This window comes from Dendropsophus ebraccatus, chromosome 2 (genome assembly GCF_027789765.1).
Source record: "Dendropsophus ebraccatus isolate aDenEbr1 chromosome 2, aDenEbr1.pat, whole genome shotgun sequence".
Taxonomy (NCBI): Eukaryota; Metazoa; Chordata; class Amphibia; order Anura; family Hylidae; genus Dendropsophus; species Dendropsophus ebraccatus.
This window is the reverse complement of record NC_091455.1, coordinates 89565073-89584253: the sequence shown is the minus strand read 5'-3', so window position 1 is coordinate 89584253 and position 19181 is coordinate 89565073. Positions and strand designations below refer to the sequence as shown.

The 19181-nt window shown below is 43.3% G+C and overlaps 1 protein-coding gene across 1 annotated transcript in view; it reads left to right on the top strand.

Annotated features, from left to right (window-relative positions):
• Nucleotides 1-19181, top strand: part of CDKAL1 (CDK5 regulatory subunit associated protein 1 like 1) — a 679847-nt gene that overhangs the window by 91779 nt on the left and 568887 nt on the right. The window contains 1 exon segment of the mRNA XM_069957933.1: nucleotides 4789-4877. Coding sequence (XP_069814034.1) covers nucleotides 4789-4877 — 89 coding nt within the window.

Genomic DNA, 19181 nt, shown 5'->3' with positions numbered 1-19181 from the left:
CCTGTTCCTCAGCTGTGTAAGGACGGCACATTGGCTGCATCGTTAAGGCACCTGTGCAATGTTCAGACAGGAGGAAAGGTTCCGGTGGCATTACTAATGATGAAGAGGGTGGCGAGGAGGGACGGAGGGGTGGTGCAAAGTTAGGGCACAGAAACTCCCATAGGGCACGGTGCTGTAAGTTTAAAAGCTGCTTTTTAGGACAATAACTGCATCACCTGCCAAACAGACTCCAGGACAGATCTTGGATTAAAAGCAGCTATCCAAAGGTACAAGTGGTTTGGGAGGGTCAGATTGTGGGTACAGAGTCACTTTAATATCTTGCTGTAGTTATTATTCCACCATAAATTGTTCCTATACTGTTCTGTTCAGCGGGAAAAAAATCTTTTCTATTTTTTTTTTTTTTTTTAATTATTGTAATTTATTTAGTCTCTTAGATCAGATTTCATGAAGCCTTTAAAAAGTGAAAGAAATGTAAGACATGCGGGTCACTTTGGTCATCGGGACATTTTAGAGTTAGTTATTGAATAATCTGTTTTTAGAAAATGCAAGGTTAACCCGACCTTCTTCTGTTTTTCACATGATATAGCAATGGTGATAAAAGCTCCTTCAAGTATTTTTTGGTGTTGAAAGATTGAAAACATGCTGCAGTCTCTTGGAGTTTTGACCAATTATTATTATCTCCATATCGATTCCAATTATTCATATCTTGCTTGGTTGTTTTACTTGGCTTTTATGTTAGTAGTATAGATAACTTGTGGAGTATTGTTTATTCCTTCTGTAAGCGGGCAGTGTTTTGCAGCAGTTTTGACTTTGGTTCTGTGCACACTGCAGAACATTATAAACCTTCCAGGGGGGTGGGGGCGCTCTGCTTTGATTCTGAGTAATATAACATCAACCCTATAACCATAGAAAGTGGTGCCTTGGATTACCAGCATAATTCATTCCGGGACCGTGCTTGTAAACCAAATCCACTAAACCAAAGCAAGAAATCATAGAAATGAAGACAATTGGTTCCACACCTCCACACAAGGGCTGACAGACTGCAGGGAGCATGAAGGTAGGAGCAGGACAGATGTGGGCACAGTATAGCAGCACTCTCTGTCCGGGTAGAGAGGGGTTACAGCTATGAAGAGATTACCTCCACAGTCCTGCCCCTGATGCAAGCCCCAGCCTGAAGGGGATCTGCTATGATTTGGAAGGTGAGGGAGACTTCCTGGGTCAGAGTACAGTGCTGTAGACCCCACTATGCAGACCATGCCCCTCCCCCACTTGTGCTCACACCCAGTACAGGGAGCTCTTAAACCAAAGCAATGCTCTTAAACCAAGTCACAATTTTTAAAAACTCTGGGCTCTTAAACCAAAATGCTCTTAAAGTGACTGTACCACCAGGCCCAGGCTGAAGCACTGGAGGCGGGCCGACCCACCCTTGGTGGGAAGAAACTCCAGCCCCTCCATGACGTGACTCCATTAGAATCAGTGGAACCCCATCATAGAGGGGCTGGGGTTTCCTCCCACTAAGGGTGGGTCGGCCCGCTTCCAGTGCTTCAGCCTGGGCCTGGTGGTACAGTCACTTTAAATCAAGTTACTCTTAAAACAAAGATACCACAGTATAGCAGTAATAGACTCCAGATGTATCAAGAAACTGGTAAAAACTGCCCATCACAGCTCTGCTTTCTGCCCTGGTAAAATGAAAGCAGAGCTGCTATTGGTTGCTGTGGATGCATTGATAAATCTGGGCCTGTGCTGCCATCCTGGCTTGATGTATTTGGCTTTGCTGTGTCCATGAGCTATAAAGCTAGCAATAGCCATGGAGCCAGCACAATATGGCTTTTACTTTCTTGATAAGGGTTACACCTTTTGCAGTTAATGTATAGACTTTATTGTTATGGCATATTTCAATAACATTATACTTTTGGATAGGAGGAAGGAAACAATCCCTCTTCCATTGTTGTCTCTAATATAAGCGGAACCATGTTTGATATCCTGTATTAGTAATTTTAAGCACTGCTTGTCATTTCTTAGTTACTCATATTAGCTAAATCTATTGAAGCTCTTAGAAATCTGAAAGTTTCCTTAACCATGCAATATTTAGCTGTGTATTAAGGGTGGATGGGTTATTTCAGGAGAACATGCTTGTCTGCTCTGCTATCTTGGAAGGTGTCCAGCTGGTTCTGCCCTCGGAATGCTTATATAGATTATTTAGATAAAGATCATTTATTTGATCCTGCAGAGAAGGATTTTCAGCTTGTGCAAGTTGCTGCCCTAATGTCTGCACGAAAGTAGGAAGTGGAGAGAAGAGAGAGGGGACATTTTACCCCATGAAATGGCAAATGGCTGTATCTTTGATAACTGTGGTTTTCCATAACATTTGCATGTGGTGTGTTTTTTTTTTGAGTGGCAGTAAACAAAGTGTGTGTGTGTTTTTTTTTTTTTTTTTATATTAATGTGTTTTTTTTTTTTTTTTTCCAAAAGGGAATCTGTCAGCTGTATATAATGCTTGGCTGCAGATAGGGGATGGGCATGATATTACCCTCTCTGCTGATATCTCAGGTATCATGAAGGTCATACTGACCCGCCACATCATGCACAACAACTCATTTGGGATCCCACCACAAGTGTCATAGGTGAATGAGCTACCAGTGTATCACTTGTGATGCAGCCTGCATTCCTATTTATGTGATTTGGGTTTCCACTTTACCCATATCATGTGACATAAAGTTCCCTTGCTGATTTTTAGTGTTACCATTGATTAACAATGGGGCTAAACCTCAACAACGTAAAATGCAAAGTTGCACCGAGAATCCAAGTCTCCTTGAGTTTCTGTTACTGAAATACTTATCAGATTTCAAAATAATATGTCAATATCGTATACATTTTTTTTTTTTTTTAAACAGAATGAAGAAACATGAGTATTCATTTATTTGTTTAGTATTTTTCATTTGCTGTAGAGTTGCAATAGGAGGCAGAACAAGGCTCATAGAGTTCCAGGGGCCATTCTGTGGCATGGCAGAGGTTACTGATCAGTAACAATGAGTAGTCTCCTCTCACTTACTGACAGTGGTGGATCCTGTGTCATCTGCCTGCAACCTTATAACAGAAAGTAACATTTATTGTTTTCTGCCTCTGAGAAGGTGACTGCTGTAAAGTATGGAGCTGCGTTAGTATCCATGTTTTCCCTCACACTTTAGGGCTGCATCCACCTTCAGCCACTGGTATTCAAATGCTGACTAGTCAGACATTCATGCTCGACTTGTGCCCTTCTCTAGCAGTGACTTAACAGTTAAGAGGCACTGTTATCACATACTTACTTTTTTTTGACATGACAGCAGTGGCTAGCTACCATAGAGGCAAAGAAGGCAGTCGCTATGGGGCCCGTGGGGGAAGGGGGCCCGGGAATGCACAGGGAAGATAAGAGCCTCCTGTGTCCTCCTTAACCCCTTTATGCACTCTTGTGTGTAAGTGACCCAGTGTTCTCTTACATGCTGCAACACAAAAAAATGGTTATTAAGCTAAAGACAATTAGCTCTCTGCTTTACTGCTATGATGACCTCTGTTCTCTGAGCTCCTACAGAGGTCAGGAGTTATCAGTGCAGGAGTAGTGAAGCAGAGAGCCAATTGTCTTTTAGCTTAATAACCCTTTTTGGTGTTGAAGCATTGTGAAGCAGAACACTGGGTCACTTACACACAGCAGTACATAAGGGGTTAAGCAGAAGGTAGTCTGCTTCCGCACCTATGTATATATAACCATAAAGGCTCCTAATAGGCTGTTACAGTTAAATACAGTGGATGAACAGAACAAGCAGCCATTGGCTTTCTGCTCTGCCAGTCACTGCTGTGGCTGCACGCAGGATTCTACCTCTGGCCACAAGAGATTTATTTTTTTGCCACATCACCAAATATAGATTTTATAGTATAGTGTGTAGGGGAGGGGGGCCCCATGAATCCTAGCTACGCCCCTGCATGTCAGAAAGCATACAAAAACAGAAAAATGCAACAGAAACCTGCAAGTGTTAAGACTTATAGTATATACTATCCCTCCACCCCCTGTTGTACACACAACATGATAAAAAAGATTGGTGTTCTTAGCAAACCATTTGATCAGATAGTGTGCCCACATTTAAGGGGTTATCCAGTTAGGTAAGGAATTGTTGAATCAGCCCCCCCCCTCATGGAGACTAACAATTAATTCCATACATGTTATGAGCTTTTCTGTCTCCTTCTCTTGGTTTTGAGCTGCTGCTTTCTGCTAAAGACCTAGATAACTGTTTGAGAGCTGTTGAGTCTCTGCTCTCAACCCCCTCTCCCCCTCCCTTTCAGATGGCTGATGTAAACAGCTCCCTATCTGCAACATTGTAGCCACTTTGTAATGAAGGGAGAGCTAATCAGTGAGTTCATCAGAAACTTGACCTTAGATTAACCCTCCTAGCATTACAAAGATGCTACAATGTTGCAGAAAAAGCCTGCCAGGGACTTCTTTGAATCGACAGTCTGGAAGGGAGGGAGGAGGATGGGGTTGAGAGCAAAGACAGACTGAATAGCTCTTATGGCCCTATTTCACGGGTCGACTAGAGGAGCAAACGAGCGCTCTCAGCGCTCGTTTGCTCCTCGTTCTCTGCTCGCTGCCGCCGCTATTCAACGCGGCAGCAGCGAGCGGGTGAGTGCAGGAGGGGCGGCGGGGAGTTTCCAGACCTTGACTGATTGTGGAAATGAGCCAGGAGACGTCTGAGCTCAGCTTCGTTGAAAGTATACAATTTCTGTTAAGTAAATTGTACTTGTTTCTACCTACAGAGCATGCGGATCAGGCAGATTTGTGGCTACTGAATAGTTGCACAGTGAAGAGCCCAGCTGAGGACCACTTCAGAAACTCCATTAAGTAAGTGATTTTGTTTCTATAAATAGTTATTGGCACGGCGATCAGAGTCCCACAAAATAGTAAATACCTGCCCTGGACCCCTCAGCTAGGTAGCCGAGGGGTCCAGAGCAGGTATTTGTACATTACTCACCTGTCCCGGGCTCCTGATCGGCGGCTTCCGGGTTCGCGGCGTCCTCCGTCATTCCGTTCGGTCTTCGGGTCTTTCCGGCGGTCCTCGTCGTCTTCTTTCGGCTATTTTCGGCTCCAGCCTCGTCATTTTCCGGATTTTGCGCTCTGCTGCCCCCTAGCGGCTGATATGTGTAATACACTTATCAGCAGCTACAGGGATATTCAGAATATAGAAAAAGTGTTGTTTTTTTTTTCCCCAATTTTTTTTTTTCTATTTTCCGCACCCTATCGCCGCTGAGTGTTGATTAGCATCGCACGAAAGTGCGCTGCTAATCAGCAACTCCTCCTTTTTGGCGTAGGGTGTTTTTTTTCTGTATTCTACTGCCACGGTCTGCTTATAAGTGCCGCACATAAGTGCGGCATTTATCAGCAACTCCTTTGTTGGCGTAGATTTTTTTTATACTTACTGTAAAAAAAACACGTAAAAAACACTACATTACACCACACTACATTGAATAAAGTTTGACACTACACCACTACATACCCCATATACTAGTCCCCATATAAAGATGGCCCCCAGGGTGTTTTCGGTGTCAGAGGGATACGTTATTATTGCCTCCGACACCGAAACAGCCAGTGAGGATGAATGGGGGGGATTGTTCTTTCCTCCATTCATCCTCATCATCCAGTGACGTGTCTGGGGGTAGCGTAGCGTACGCTGCCCCCCAGACACGTCTTTTCCGCCAGTACCGTCCCAATAAGAGATGACGGTATGGTGTGAAATTCTACAAACTCTGTGAGAGTACCTCTGGGTACACTTACAGATTTAGGGTACATGCACACTGCGGAAGGATAACCCTTTGTGCATTCCGCAGCTGGCACCCGCCGGCGGACTGATGGAGGCGCGCGTCTCCATCCGTGTCATAGACTCCATGTTATGCACGGGCGGATTCCGTCGTCCATCCAAAGAATGAACACGTTGGACGGAGAGCGGAATCCGCCCGTGCATAGAATGGAGTCTATGACACGGACGGAGACGTGCGCCTGCATCAGTCCGCCGGCGGGTGCCAACTGCGGAATGCACGAAGGGTTATCTGTCGCGATTCCGCAGTGTGCACGTACCCTTAGAGTGTATGTAGGAAGGAACACCCGAATCCAGCCCCAGATGCCCCCTCCCCTCCCATCCTCGGAACAAGTGGGAAGATCGTCCGGGAACTGATCTTCCCACTGCTGGATAAAGGTTACCACCACCTGTACAGGGATAACATTTATACCAGCACCCCCTCTTCCGGTCCCTCGCTGCCCGAGCTACTGTAGCTTGCGGCACGATCCGAACATATCAGAAGTAGTAATAGCGCCCTAATATTTAGCAGCCATGGAGCGGACCCAGCGCTTCTGGATATGAGGGACCCCGTATCGCACCAGGACAACATTTTCCAGGTGACGTCCCCCACACTGGATAACAGGAGACCCCAGAAGAAGTGCAGAGTGTGGCGTAACAGGGGGATCAGGAAGGACACCATTTCCAGTGTGACGCCTGTCCTGATCACCCCGGCCTCTGCATATTGGATCGCTTCAAGGCGCACCACACGTCACTGGGGTTCTACATTATCTAAATTCTGTCCCTTATTCCTATTTCAGGGGTCACGTTGGTCCGGGGATTATTCTGATCGCCATTATGGAGTCGAGATGGAATTTTTCCCATTGATGAGGCTACTGTCGTCTGCCTCACGAGGGGTTTTTGCCTTCCTCTGGATCAACACAGGTTGAATTTGATGGACACCTGTCATTTCCAACCTTATAAACTAATAATTGGCCTAATACCCCCAAATAAATTAGAATTGTCCCTTTTTCCCAGCTAAATAGGTATGGCCGCCATTCCCATTAGAGGATGCCATGATGCAATTACAAAGCCTCTGTGCGGCCAGGACAGTAGAAACCCCCCACAAGTGACCCCATTCTGGAAACTACACCCGATAAGGAATCTAACAAGGGGGGCAGCGGGGATATGGCCCCCAAGTGACGGCCACATTTGGGACGTGAAAATGAAAAAAATGGTATTTTTTATTTTCTCGGCACATGTTCTACGTAAGTGCCTGTCACCAGTGGGGTCCATATGCTCACTGCACCCCTTGTTAGATTCCTTATGGGGTGTAGTTTCCAGAATGGGGTCACTTGTCGGGGGTTTCTACTGACCTGGCAGCACAGGAGCTTTGTAATTGCGACATGGCCTCCATCCTCCATTCCAGCCTCTAAATGGCGCTCTGTCCCTTTGGTGGCTTGCCCTGTGCCCATATGGCACATTATGCCCACATATGGGGTATTTTCGTAATCAGGGGAAACTACCCTACACGTTTTGTGTTAATTTTCTTTTTTAACCTCTTGTGGAAATGGAAAAAATCAAGGCTAGACCAACATTTAGTGTAATTTTTGTAAAATTTTTACTCTAAATCATTAATCTTGTCATGATTTTTTCATTTTCACAAGGGGCTAAAAGATAAAAAAAACCACTAAATGTGTAGAGCAATTTCCCCTGAGTACGGAAATACCCCACTTGTGTACATAAAGCGCCATTCGGGTGCAGGGTAAGCCTCCGAAGGGAAGGAGCGCCATTTAGTTTTTGAAGGCTGGATTTGGATGGAATGGATTTTAAGGGGCCATGTTGCATTCAAAAGGCCTCTGTGTTGCCAAGACAGTTGAACCCCCCCACAAGTGACCCCATTATGGAAACTACACCCCTCAAGGAATGTAACAAGGGGTGTAGTGAGCATATGGACCCCACTGGTGACGGGCACAAATGTGGAACAATGTGGCGTGAAAATGAAATATTACATTTTTTACACTATAATGTTGGTTTAGCCTTGAATTTATCATTTTCACAAGGGGTTAAAAGAGAAAAAAACACACAATATGTGTAGAGCAATTTCCCCCGAGTCCGTAAATACCCCACATGTGGACATAAAGCGCCATGTGGGCGCAGGGCAAGCCTCCAAAGGGAAGGAGCGCCATTTGGATTTTGGAGGTTGGATTTGGCTAGAATGGATGATGAACGCCATGTCGCATTTACAGAGCCCTCGTGCTGCCAAAACACTGGAAACCCCCCACAAGTGACCCCATTCTGGAAACTGCACCCCTCAAGGAATCTAACAAGGGGTGCAGTGAGGATATGGACCCCTTGATGACGGGCACATTTGTGCCATGAAAGTGAAAAAATGAAATTTTTTACTTTTACGTCACATTGTTCCACATTTGTGCCCGTCACCAGTGGGGTCCATATGCTCACTGTGCCCCTTGTTAGATTCCTTGAGGGGTGTAGTTTCCAGAATGGGGTCACTTGTGGGGTGCTTCCAGTGTCTTGGCAGCACGAGGGCTCTGTAAATGCGACATGGCCCTTGAAATCCTTTCCAGTGAAATTCAGCTTCCAAAAGCCAATTGGCGCTCCTTCCCTTTGGAGGCTCGTCCTGCGCCCCCTTGGCACTTTATCGCCACATGTGTGGTATTTCCGTACTCGGGAGAAACTGCGCTACACATTTTGTGTCTTTTTTTTCCTCTTATCCCTTTAAGAAAATGAAAAATTGAAGGCTAGAACAACGTTTTAGTGTAAAAAAAATTTTTTTCTTTTTTCACACCATATTGTTCGGAAAATCTGTGAAGCACCTGTGGGGTCCAAATGCTCACCGCACCCCTTGTTACATTCCTTGAGGGGTGTAGTTTTCGAAATGGTGTCCCTTTAGGGGTGTTTTTTAGGTTTTGGCACCCCAGAGCCTCTGCCAACCTGAAGTGGTACAGTCAGAAATGACCAAATATAACGGAGGCGTTGAAATTCACTAGGCGCTCCTTTGTATCTGAGGCTTGTGGTTGCGTCAAATAGCGCAATAGGGCCACATATGGGGTATTTCTATAAACTGCAGAAACGGGGCAATAATTATTGGGGTGCATTTCTCTGGTAATAGGTTTATAATTATGAAAAATATTGGATTACAATAAAATCTCTGCACAGAAAATTAAAATTTTCAAATTTCTTACACACTTAGCTTTTATTTCTGTGACTCCCCTAAAGGGTTAAAACACTTTATGGATATGCTTTTGCAGAGTGTGGGGGGTGCAGTTTCTGAAATGGGGTGCTTTGTGGGGCTTTCTAACATACAGGCCCCTCAAATACACTTTTAACCTGAACAGGTCCCTAAAAATATCTGATTTTGAAATTTTACTGAAAATTTGGAAATTTGCTGCTAATGTTTTAAGCTTCCTATTGTCTAAAAAAAATTAAAGATCGTTTAATAAATGCCGCCAACATAAAGTAGACATGTTGCTAATGCTATTTAATATATAATTTATGTGGTATATCCACTTTCTGTATACGCAAAAAAGTTTCAAAGTTGGAAAAATGCAGTTTTTCACATTTTTTCACATTATTTGGGTTTTTTTCATAAAGATTTGTTATGATTATCGACTCCAATTTACCAGAAATGTAAAGTACAATATGTCACGAGAAAACAATCTCAGAATCAGCCGGATAGGTAAAAGCATCCCGAAGTTATTAATGACTAAAGTGACACTGGTCATATTCATAAAATTTGTCTCTGTCATTAAGGCCATTTCAGGCTCTGTCCTTAAGGGGTTAAGGCCATTTCAGGCTCTGTCCTTAAGGGGTTAAATCATGGTTAGGTGTACAGTGTGGTTGGCAATTTGTGATTTTGTGTTTCTCTGCATGAACACAAAAATGCAGTTGCTGTTTACCAAGGCCTTGGCTGTTTTTTTACTGACAGCATTATGGTGAGGTTAATCCATTGGTTTTACACTACTATTAATCGGATTAGGTATTCAGTGTTTCATTTGCTTTTTATCTGTGAAAGTCATTGAACTGTTATGGAGAAAAAAAATAATCATTGATTTGAGGAACCTTATTAGCAATGTAGTGTTGTACAGATTTTTCAAAGGGCCACTAGTAGATCATAAAATGTATTTAACCGGTTTTAATTTATTTTACATTGCTAAAATTGAAATGATTCAATTACTATGCAAAAACTAATTTTGAGGTGAATATATATTGCTGGATGGAATGGTGCAGAATCCAATTAAAAAAGTATGCAGTGCAATATATAGTTCGTTTTTAAAGAGGATTTACCATCAGGTACATCCTCTTTAATCTGACACAAATAGATCGGCGCCGTCACAGGGAAGCTGGTGCCGTGGTCCGTTTTTTGATCCGCGGCCCTGTTACCTTGTACGGTGCCATTCTATCCACGGTCCTGGGCCTGAGCTGAATCGCAGGAGGTGCCCCGGTGGGCGGAGTCCCCCGCCCCTGTATGACGCGGCCCGCCTCCTGTGCTTCAGCTCCGTCCCATGACCCGTGGATAGAACTGCACCGTATACTAAAGTCGGCCCGCAGTTAAAAAAAACGGACCGCAGCACTGGCTTCCCCGTGACTGCATCGATCTGCATCGGCTTGAAAGAAAACTCGAGGCCGGAATGTTTTATTTAAAAACTGCCAGGGAATGGGTGGGTGAAAAAAAAACAAAACACATTTGCAACAGTTCATGAACAAAAACATTTTATTACATTCTGGAAACACAGACAGATATGTGTCTCCTTGACCTAACAACCTAAATACTGTCAGCAGTTTGGAATGTGAGTTTCAGCTGACAGATTCACATTTAAATTTCTTTATGTAGTTAAAGAGACTGTCAGTAGATTTATGTTGTCCTATCTCAGTGAAGCATAAACTAGTAACAGAGAAGGTGTACAGAATGATGTAACACTAACATCCTCTTAAATTACATGGACAATTTAGTACTCCTCTCCATTATGTGCATGAGCCCAGTAGTCCTGGATATTTTTTGAAGCAGAAAACTCCGCCCACCAGCTGCTGATTCGCTGTTATCTAGTCATGCTGTGTTTAGGCAGTCAGCTGTCAATCAGCAGCTGGAGGGTGGGGGAGGGGTGTGGCAAGACTTTTATTCTTCTGCGTTTTAGGAGAAGTCTGAATAGAAAGATGAAAGTAACACACCGATCTGTTCAGAAATTGTCACTAGTTTTTTTTTTTCTGTCCTCATTTAAGGCAACATAAACCTAGTGACAGATTCCCTTTAAAGGGGTATTCCCCCCAAAATTATTTTTGCATTAATACATTTCCCACCCCTAGCTTTCAATCTTTCCAATATTAATGTATTATAAATTCTGCAAAGTTTTGCTGTTATCCAATTCGACATCTGTATCAGATAACACATGAAAAAAAAAAAAAAAAACACACACTAGTTTCCAGTTTTTCAGCAACAATAACGGGATTATTTATTTTTTTTACCTCTTTGAAAACAGGGCTGTGGAGTAGGTAAGCCGCAACTCCGACTCCTGAATTTTACCAGGACCGACTCAGACTCTTGCTCCTTGATAAATGGCCAGTCATATACCAGGGGATTTATTTATCACACTGGCTCAGCAGCTTCTCCCTAATGTCCTACATGATCCTGGGGCGACTTCTGAGTAAATAAAGGAATACTGTATATAAAGCAGCTTCTCCTGTTTGTGCAGTGGATGCAGCCAGCCTCCAGCCTCCATGTCCTGAACAACTCAGAACTATTCTAGATGGAGCAGGTGGTCTTTTCCTGCTGACAGTCTATGTTTCTAACTAAATATTCACCATACTTAAAGAAACACTGCTAACAATGCCAGATACCTGTAATCTTGAGGTCAGCCATAGTGATATACAGGGGGTCACACATAGTGATATAGAGGTCACACGGTGATATAGAAGGTCACTGTGGGGGCATGCAATAGCATACACACACACCCACACAGCCTGCTGCAGCTATAGCACATACACATAGCCTGCTGCAGCCATAGTACACACACACACAGTCTGCCGCAGCCATAGCACACATACACAGCCTGCTGCAGCCATAGTGTGTGCGCGCACACACACACACACAGCTTGCTGCAGCCATAGCACACACACAGCCTGCTGTAGTCATAGCACACACACACACACACACACACCTGCAGCCATAGAACACTGAAGAAAAACACTCAATCTTCTCCCAGAGAGAGATCCCCACACTGAGGACAGAGGTTACTGCTACACTACTTATGTCTTCTCCTCTATATTACACAGGATATCTTCAAATTACACTGCTGCTCATATACAGTCATCCAGCATCCAGGAAGAGAACAGCACAGATCCCCCCCCCCCCCCCCCCCCCCCACACACACACACACACACAATGGACTCTTCCAGCTCAGAAACAAACTGCCAAATAGTGACCAACAACTTTTCCATGACCCCCCTAGTAATAGGGCCAGTGTCCTATTAGAATGTTGCTCATAATATATATTCATGAGCAAAACTTGTAAAATTCATATCAAAATTCAATTCTACATTTTTTAAAGATTTTTTTAAAGCTGGAGTCTGTACATTTTTTTTCCGACTCAGACTCCAGCCAAAACTAGCTCCAACTCCAACTCCACGACTCCGACTCCACAGCCCTGCTTGAAAATATTAGACAAAAATTTCTTACAGTTGCTTAAAAACTAAATGTAGCAGTTGTTTCTTCGGTGAGTCCAGGTAAAATAGCACAAGTTATATAATGGGTTCCATTAAAGAATAAGCTTAGTAAAAATTGACATGTCTGTAACTGCCATTGTTTTGTGGAATCCTGAGTCCCACACGGAGTAAAACAGGTGGAATTCTGTGGCGTAGCCCCCCACCTTCCTCAGTGTCAGTGTCTCTATGGGAGGGCTCTCGCGCCTCTGTCGCTCTGTGCTCAAAGAATTGACTTGTCAATTCTTTAAACAGGGAGCAGAGGTGCATGAGCCCTCCCATAGAGACAGTGTGTGACACTGGGAAGGGGGGGGGGGGGTCTCCGCCAAAGAATTCTGCCTGTTTTGCTTAGTGTGAACATACCCTTAGGGTGCTAGTGAATTTATTTTCATTTTAAAAACACAATTTAACAAAGGGTACAAAAAGTTACAAAAGAGTTAGCTATGTGGTGCTTTGGCATGTATTGCCCAATAAAGCATGGAAAGCTTGTACAAATATATATGAAAATGGGCCGAAAAAGTAGAATATGTACAAAATCTACATATGCTCGTAAATAACGGTACGTAACCTATAATCAAAAGTATGTAGACCAGGTTCGGCAACATAATGTCTGTCTACATAAAAAAATAGGACTATAACATACGGACATTGAATGATACAAAGAGGGGGGGGGGTAAAGGTATATGCATATGTACTCAATAAGAGGTAATCATGAGACATCATTTCAGGCCTAATGCTGCGTTTACACGGAACGATTATCGTGCGGATTTGCACGATAACGATCGAATTTGAACGATAATCGCACGTGTAAACGCAGCGAACGACGAGCGAGAAATCTTTCATTTTGATCTTTGAACATGTTCTTAAAATCGTCGTTCGCAAAAAATTTGCAGATTGTTCCGTGTAAACAGTCGTTCACCGATTTTACCTATGTGCGAGATAGGCTTAAGCGATAGCAAAAAAAATTTCCGTACGATATATCGTTCCATCTAGACGCTAATGGTTCTAAAAAAAAAAATCATTATTTCGAAATCGTTAATCGTACGATCGGGCAAATTATCGTTCCGTGTAAACTCAGCATAAGGTGCAAAAATAATTGTATACAAAGCAGTGAGTTAACTATCGTCACCATTAAGAAGAGATGGTGTTCATATGTCTTTACGAAGAGGGATGCCTTGAGTCTCTGTACGATAACCATGGTGTCCATGTAGATTCTTTGTGCATACGTGAAATTGAGTTAGTCAATTTTTCCATTCTGCATATTTGGTTTACTTTGTCATACCATTGCCTTTTCGTGGGTATTGTTTGACTCAGACAGTGGAGGGGTACTAGAAGTTTGGCTGCCGCAATCAAGTGCGCAAATGTGAACGTTTGGACATGGTAACATTTTTTTGGAGCTTTGTGTTGTCGTAGTCCTAGGACTATGGTTTCCAAGGTCAATGGGACTTTTATAGAACAAATCAGTATAGACCAGTATTGAGCAATTTGGGGGCATGACCACCATATGTGGGCTATGGTACCTACCTCATTTTGGCATCTCCAACAGGTGTTTGAGTCAATCAAACCCATACGTTATAAATGTTCAGGCGTCTTATACCAACAAGTTAAAGGACAACTCCCACAAAATTTTTTTTTAGCTTATTTAACACACATTACAAAGTTATATAACTTTGTAATGTGGTTAAATACCCGGTCTGGCCCCCTTCCCCCACTTTCGGACCCCCGACCCCCCCCCCCCCCCCCCCCCCCCGGAAGTTAAAGAATATATACATTACCTATTACGATCGTCACGGTCCTCTTCTCCCGGGCGGCATCTGGTGACGACGACGTCAGAGCCGGGGGGCGGTCCGGGTCTTCTTCCTCCTCGGCGTCTTCATAGAGAGTGAATGGGACGGAAAAGGCTGCTGGTGCACATGCGCACCAGCAGCCTTTTCATTGGCTGGAGCGCATCACATGGCTTCCAGCTTGCTCAGCCCTAATTGGCTGAGGTTGCTGGAAGCCATGTGATGCGCTCCAGCCAATGAAAAGGCTGCCGGTGCGCAAGCACACTGGCAGCCTTTTCCATCCCCAGGACCCGGAAGTCAGAGACATCGCTGGACGGCGGTGACAGTGAGGCGGACGGCGGGCGAATGGAGTGGTGATCGTCACCGGAGGGATGGTGAGTATGGTGTCTGTGTGTCTGTGTTGTTTGTTTTTTTTTTTGGGGGGGGGGTCCCGCGGGAGTTGTCCTTTAACAGTTTGTAGTGATTTTCTCGAATTCTAATGCACCTAGAGAAGCCATGTGCATTTCCTAGAACTTGCTTTCTTTCCTTATCTGTTAATTTTCTCTTTAAAGGAGAAGTCCGGCCAAAATTAATTTTTGATATGATGTTAGTTATGAAAAGTTATACAAATTTCTAATGTACATTAATTATGGGAAATGCACATATAGGGCTATTTCCCTTAATTTTGTAGATCAGGAAGTGTTAGAATTCTCTCAGATAGTGACGTCACGACGAAAGGTGTAATTCCTATGGAGTGTCCAGCAGGGGGCGCTCTATAAGTAGAAGTCTATGGGACTTTATTGTTTCTATAGATGTCTATGTAAAGTAATGTAGTGTACAGTATGCTTTATTGAATGAATACATCTATGGAATACTTTGGGGAGCAAGTGTCCTTGCTCCCCAAAGTATTGCATAAATGTATTCATTTAGTACATTAGGATATCACAGTAAGCCCGCCGATCAGCCGCATTTCCGCTGCCCGCCGATCCGGACTATATACACATGCATCGGGAGCCGGTATGTGTGGGGGGAGAGCGGGGCCAGGCGGGGAGTCAGCCCTGGGATAGGGGGGAGGTTTCCAGGATCCCGGAAGGAGGAGGAGGGGGGAGCTCTCCTGTGTACTGAGCGGCTCCCCCCTGCGCCTGGCGGCATAAGCAGTGGCATCAGTGGCGGCAGGCAAGTTATAGCCATAACCCAGCTACAGCTCCCATCACCTGCTCATACTATGAGCAGATGATGGGAGCAGTAGTTCAGTGTATATAGTCCGGATCGCCGGGAATGTGGCGGATCGGTGGGCTTACTGTGATATCCTAATGTACTGAATGAATACATTTATGCAATACTTTGGGGAGCAAGGACACTTGCTCCCCAAAGTATTCCATAGATGTATTTATTCAATAAAGCATACTGTACACTACATTACTTTACATAGACATCTATAGAAACAATAAAGTCCCATAAACTTCTACATATAGAGCGCCTCCTGCTGGACACTCCATAGGAATTACACCTTTTGTCGTGACGTCACTGTATCTGAGAGAATTCTAACACTTCCTGATTTACTAAATTAAGGGAAATAGCCCTATACTGTATGTGCATTTCCTATAAATAATGTACATTAGAAATTTGTATAACTTTCCATAAGTAACATATCAAAAATTAATTTTGACCGGACTTCTCCTATAAGTAGTCTTCCCAAGGCATGAGATAAATAGGATACCCTTTCACTCTGCTGTGTAGCAATGGTGCTGTAAAAGCAGCCAGTTTGTTTCAGTTTGGATCTTGAGGCGTGGAGCCGTTCGAGCCATGTCAGGTCTCTCCATTTTTTTTATGTTTGCTGGGGAATTTGTCGCACATTTGCTGGATTGCATGTACATGTAGGAAATTTATTTTTTGGGTAGGAATTAAGGCCTGTATGTCAGAGTCATTTGGCATTTGAATATTAGGGTGGAGTTTGAAAAGTGGTACTTTAGTCCCATATAGAATCATGAGTATGTGTTTAGGGGTCACATATATAAGGGAGAACCGAACTTGGCGCCAGATGAGTTATAGATTCGAATATTCCTGAGTCTTTGTTTTGTTCTAAGACCATTTTCAACATGCCTTTCAGGAGTGCGTTAGAGATATTAGTAACATCATGTTTGGTTATGTGCCATAGTGTATTTATGCCTTTGTTACCCAATTGCTTCAACTCTAGTTCGGGCCCCGCTAGTAAACTTGTTCCGTACGTTACCCCAACCCACCTCTGAAGCTGGATAGCTTTATAATAAAGTGTTATATCAGGTAGACATCTTGTCTCTTTTGTATAAGAAGGTTATGTGAGAGCCTAGGTTTTCTCTGAGCCCATGGGAAGCTAGAGAATAGTTTTTTCCAGCTCAGTAAGTAGGATTTAGATAGGTTCATAGGAAGCATTTGCATCATATCCAACGGTACAATATAAGGATGTTATATATGGACGGTACAATATCAGTTTGTAGTAAATTTTTCCTGCCTATCTAGGAAAGGTATGGAATCTTGTAAGAGGCAAGTTGTGTTTTCAGTTTATTGTAAAGAATCTGGTAGTTAAAGTGTAACTATTATTTCAGTAGACAAAAAATGAAATTCCTCAAATAAAAAGCCTTCGTGTTACCCTTTAAAAAGAGCCCTAAACTGTGTTGATAGTGTGTACGCTCGCTGAGATATCCCCAGTTGTTTGGCTCAGAGGAATAAATGAATTTTTCTTCTGGCTAAGACAAAGTGGGCGTGGCCTATCCCTCATCTCCCTGGCTGTGTCCCTCTATCCACTGACCAGCACCTTAGCATATATATCACACATAGCAGGATTAGATAGAGCCCCAGCATACAGTATCACAATGTAAGATTAGATACAGAGCTCCAGCAGATGGTATCACACACATTGGGATCAGATAGAGCTCCAGCAGATGGTATCACACACATTGGGATCAGATAGAGCTCCAGCAGATGGTATCACACACATTGGGATCAGATAGAGCCCCAGCATACAGTATCACAATGTAAGATTAGATACAAAGCACCAGCAGATGGTATCGCACACAGTGGGATTAGATACAGTCATCTGCTCTCATTACACTGTAGGATAATGTCAGCCATGGAAGTGGGGGCACCTGCTGCAGACATCTGATAGTGAATGTTATATGTACTATGGAAGGACTACACCACACCTATAAAGAAACAACTGAACCTCCATAACGTGTTAACGTACAAAAAATACTTTATTACATAAAAAAGCACATACATAGGGAATCGTACTACACAGTGAACTGCGACTGAGAAAGAACATTAAAAACCAACAGAAAAAACATACAAATGAGGGGTGCTACTGTCAGGCAATGTGTAGAGAGATGATCAGGGACAAAATGCAATTCATTGGTATACTACCATAAACCCACCCTAAACCAACTCCATCTTCACAATAGTCATACAAAATGTATTATCTTACCCAAATGGAGGTAATGTACCAGCCGGACAGTCGCCCCCACCCCAACGCACGTTTCGGTGAACAACCTTTATCAAGGGGTCCTTTATGGAAGGACTACAGCTGTGCTGTGCTGGGACTTGTAGTCCCCCCCTCAGTGACTCACCCACTCTCCCTCATGCTGTACATTGGAGTCATGGCTGGGATGTCCCTCCTTGTTGAAGCACGGAGTACTTGTCCCTCCATCCAGCTCTTCCCCTGCGCTGCTCCTCACAGACAACACCCTCAGCTCTGCTAAGTCACCTCTGTGAGGGGAGGGGGTAGGACATGCTGCTAGGAGGTGAGGGGAGGGGGGAGGAGGATTTGTTTATGACTGTGTCAGGGCTGTTATCTGATCCTCCTGTCGGAGTCCGTACACTCAGGACGGATCTGCAGGGAGGGGGCGTGTCCAGCAGGAATGCAAAAATAACTCAGAGCCAGAGAGGGCTGTAAGGGCATAATCAGCCTTATGTATTTAAAAAACTGTTCATTTTAGGTTATTAATGTATATTGCAAAAATTATCATGCCCTAAGCTAACTAAAACTGAAAGGTCAAAATATTTTATAGTTACGCTTTAAGCGTAAATATCTGTTTAAGTCTTTGGGTAAATTAAAGGGGTTGTCCGGCGCTAAAAAATTATTCACAGAATAACACACATTACAAAGTTATACAACTTTGTAATGTATGTTATGTCTGTGAATGTTATGTCTGTGTGTTATTCTGTGAATAATTTTTTAGCGCCGGACAACCCCTTTAATCTCTAAATACTTTTTGGCTTTTCTGGCAGTGAAAGGGGGATGAGGATTGTAAGGCAGCTGGTTGTGAGTGTGGTACGGATACATTTAGTATTTCGAATTAGCTATAGTTCACTTTAAATTTTTAAGTGAGCCGAAGCGTTCCAAAATCTGTTGTATACGGGGGAGTGCTTGTGTTGGATTAGTAATCAGACAAATCCTTTTTGAGGATATTATAGGAAATGTGCTTGTTGTGCATGCATTAGATATGATACATGTTAGAGAGTGCCGGTATTTTTAAAATTTGCTTTTGACTCCACTAACCAAATCAGTCTGTGGACTCATGCTTTATTGTCTGCACAGAGAGATCATCTTTGTACAGTAGATAAAGTCTGGGTGGTATTTTAGTGACTTAAGGTTGTCCATATTTTCTTGGATTTCCTGTTTGATATATAAAAGCCAAAACTCTATTAACGTTTAATAATTATGTTTCTATAAAATGTTTTAGAGGCAAACCAAGAAAGCACAATGTAATATTGCCTACTTGATAATGCACTAAACTACTTCACATTTGTATGCTGCTAGTGTGTATTGTCTGCTGTTAAAGCACATCATCAAGAATCACTTGTGTGTGTGTGTTGGAATAATCTAGATTGTTAGTATCTCACTGTCCTTGAATTTGATCACTGC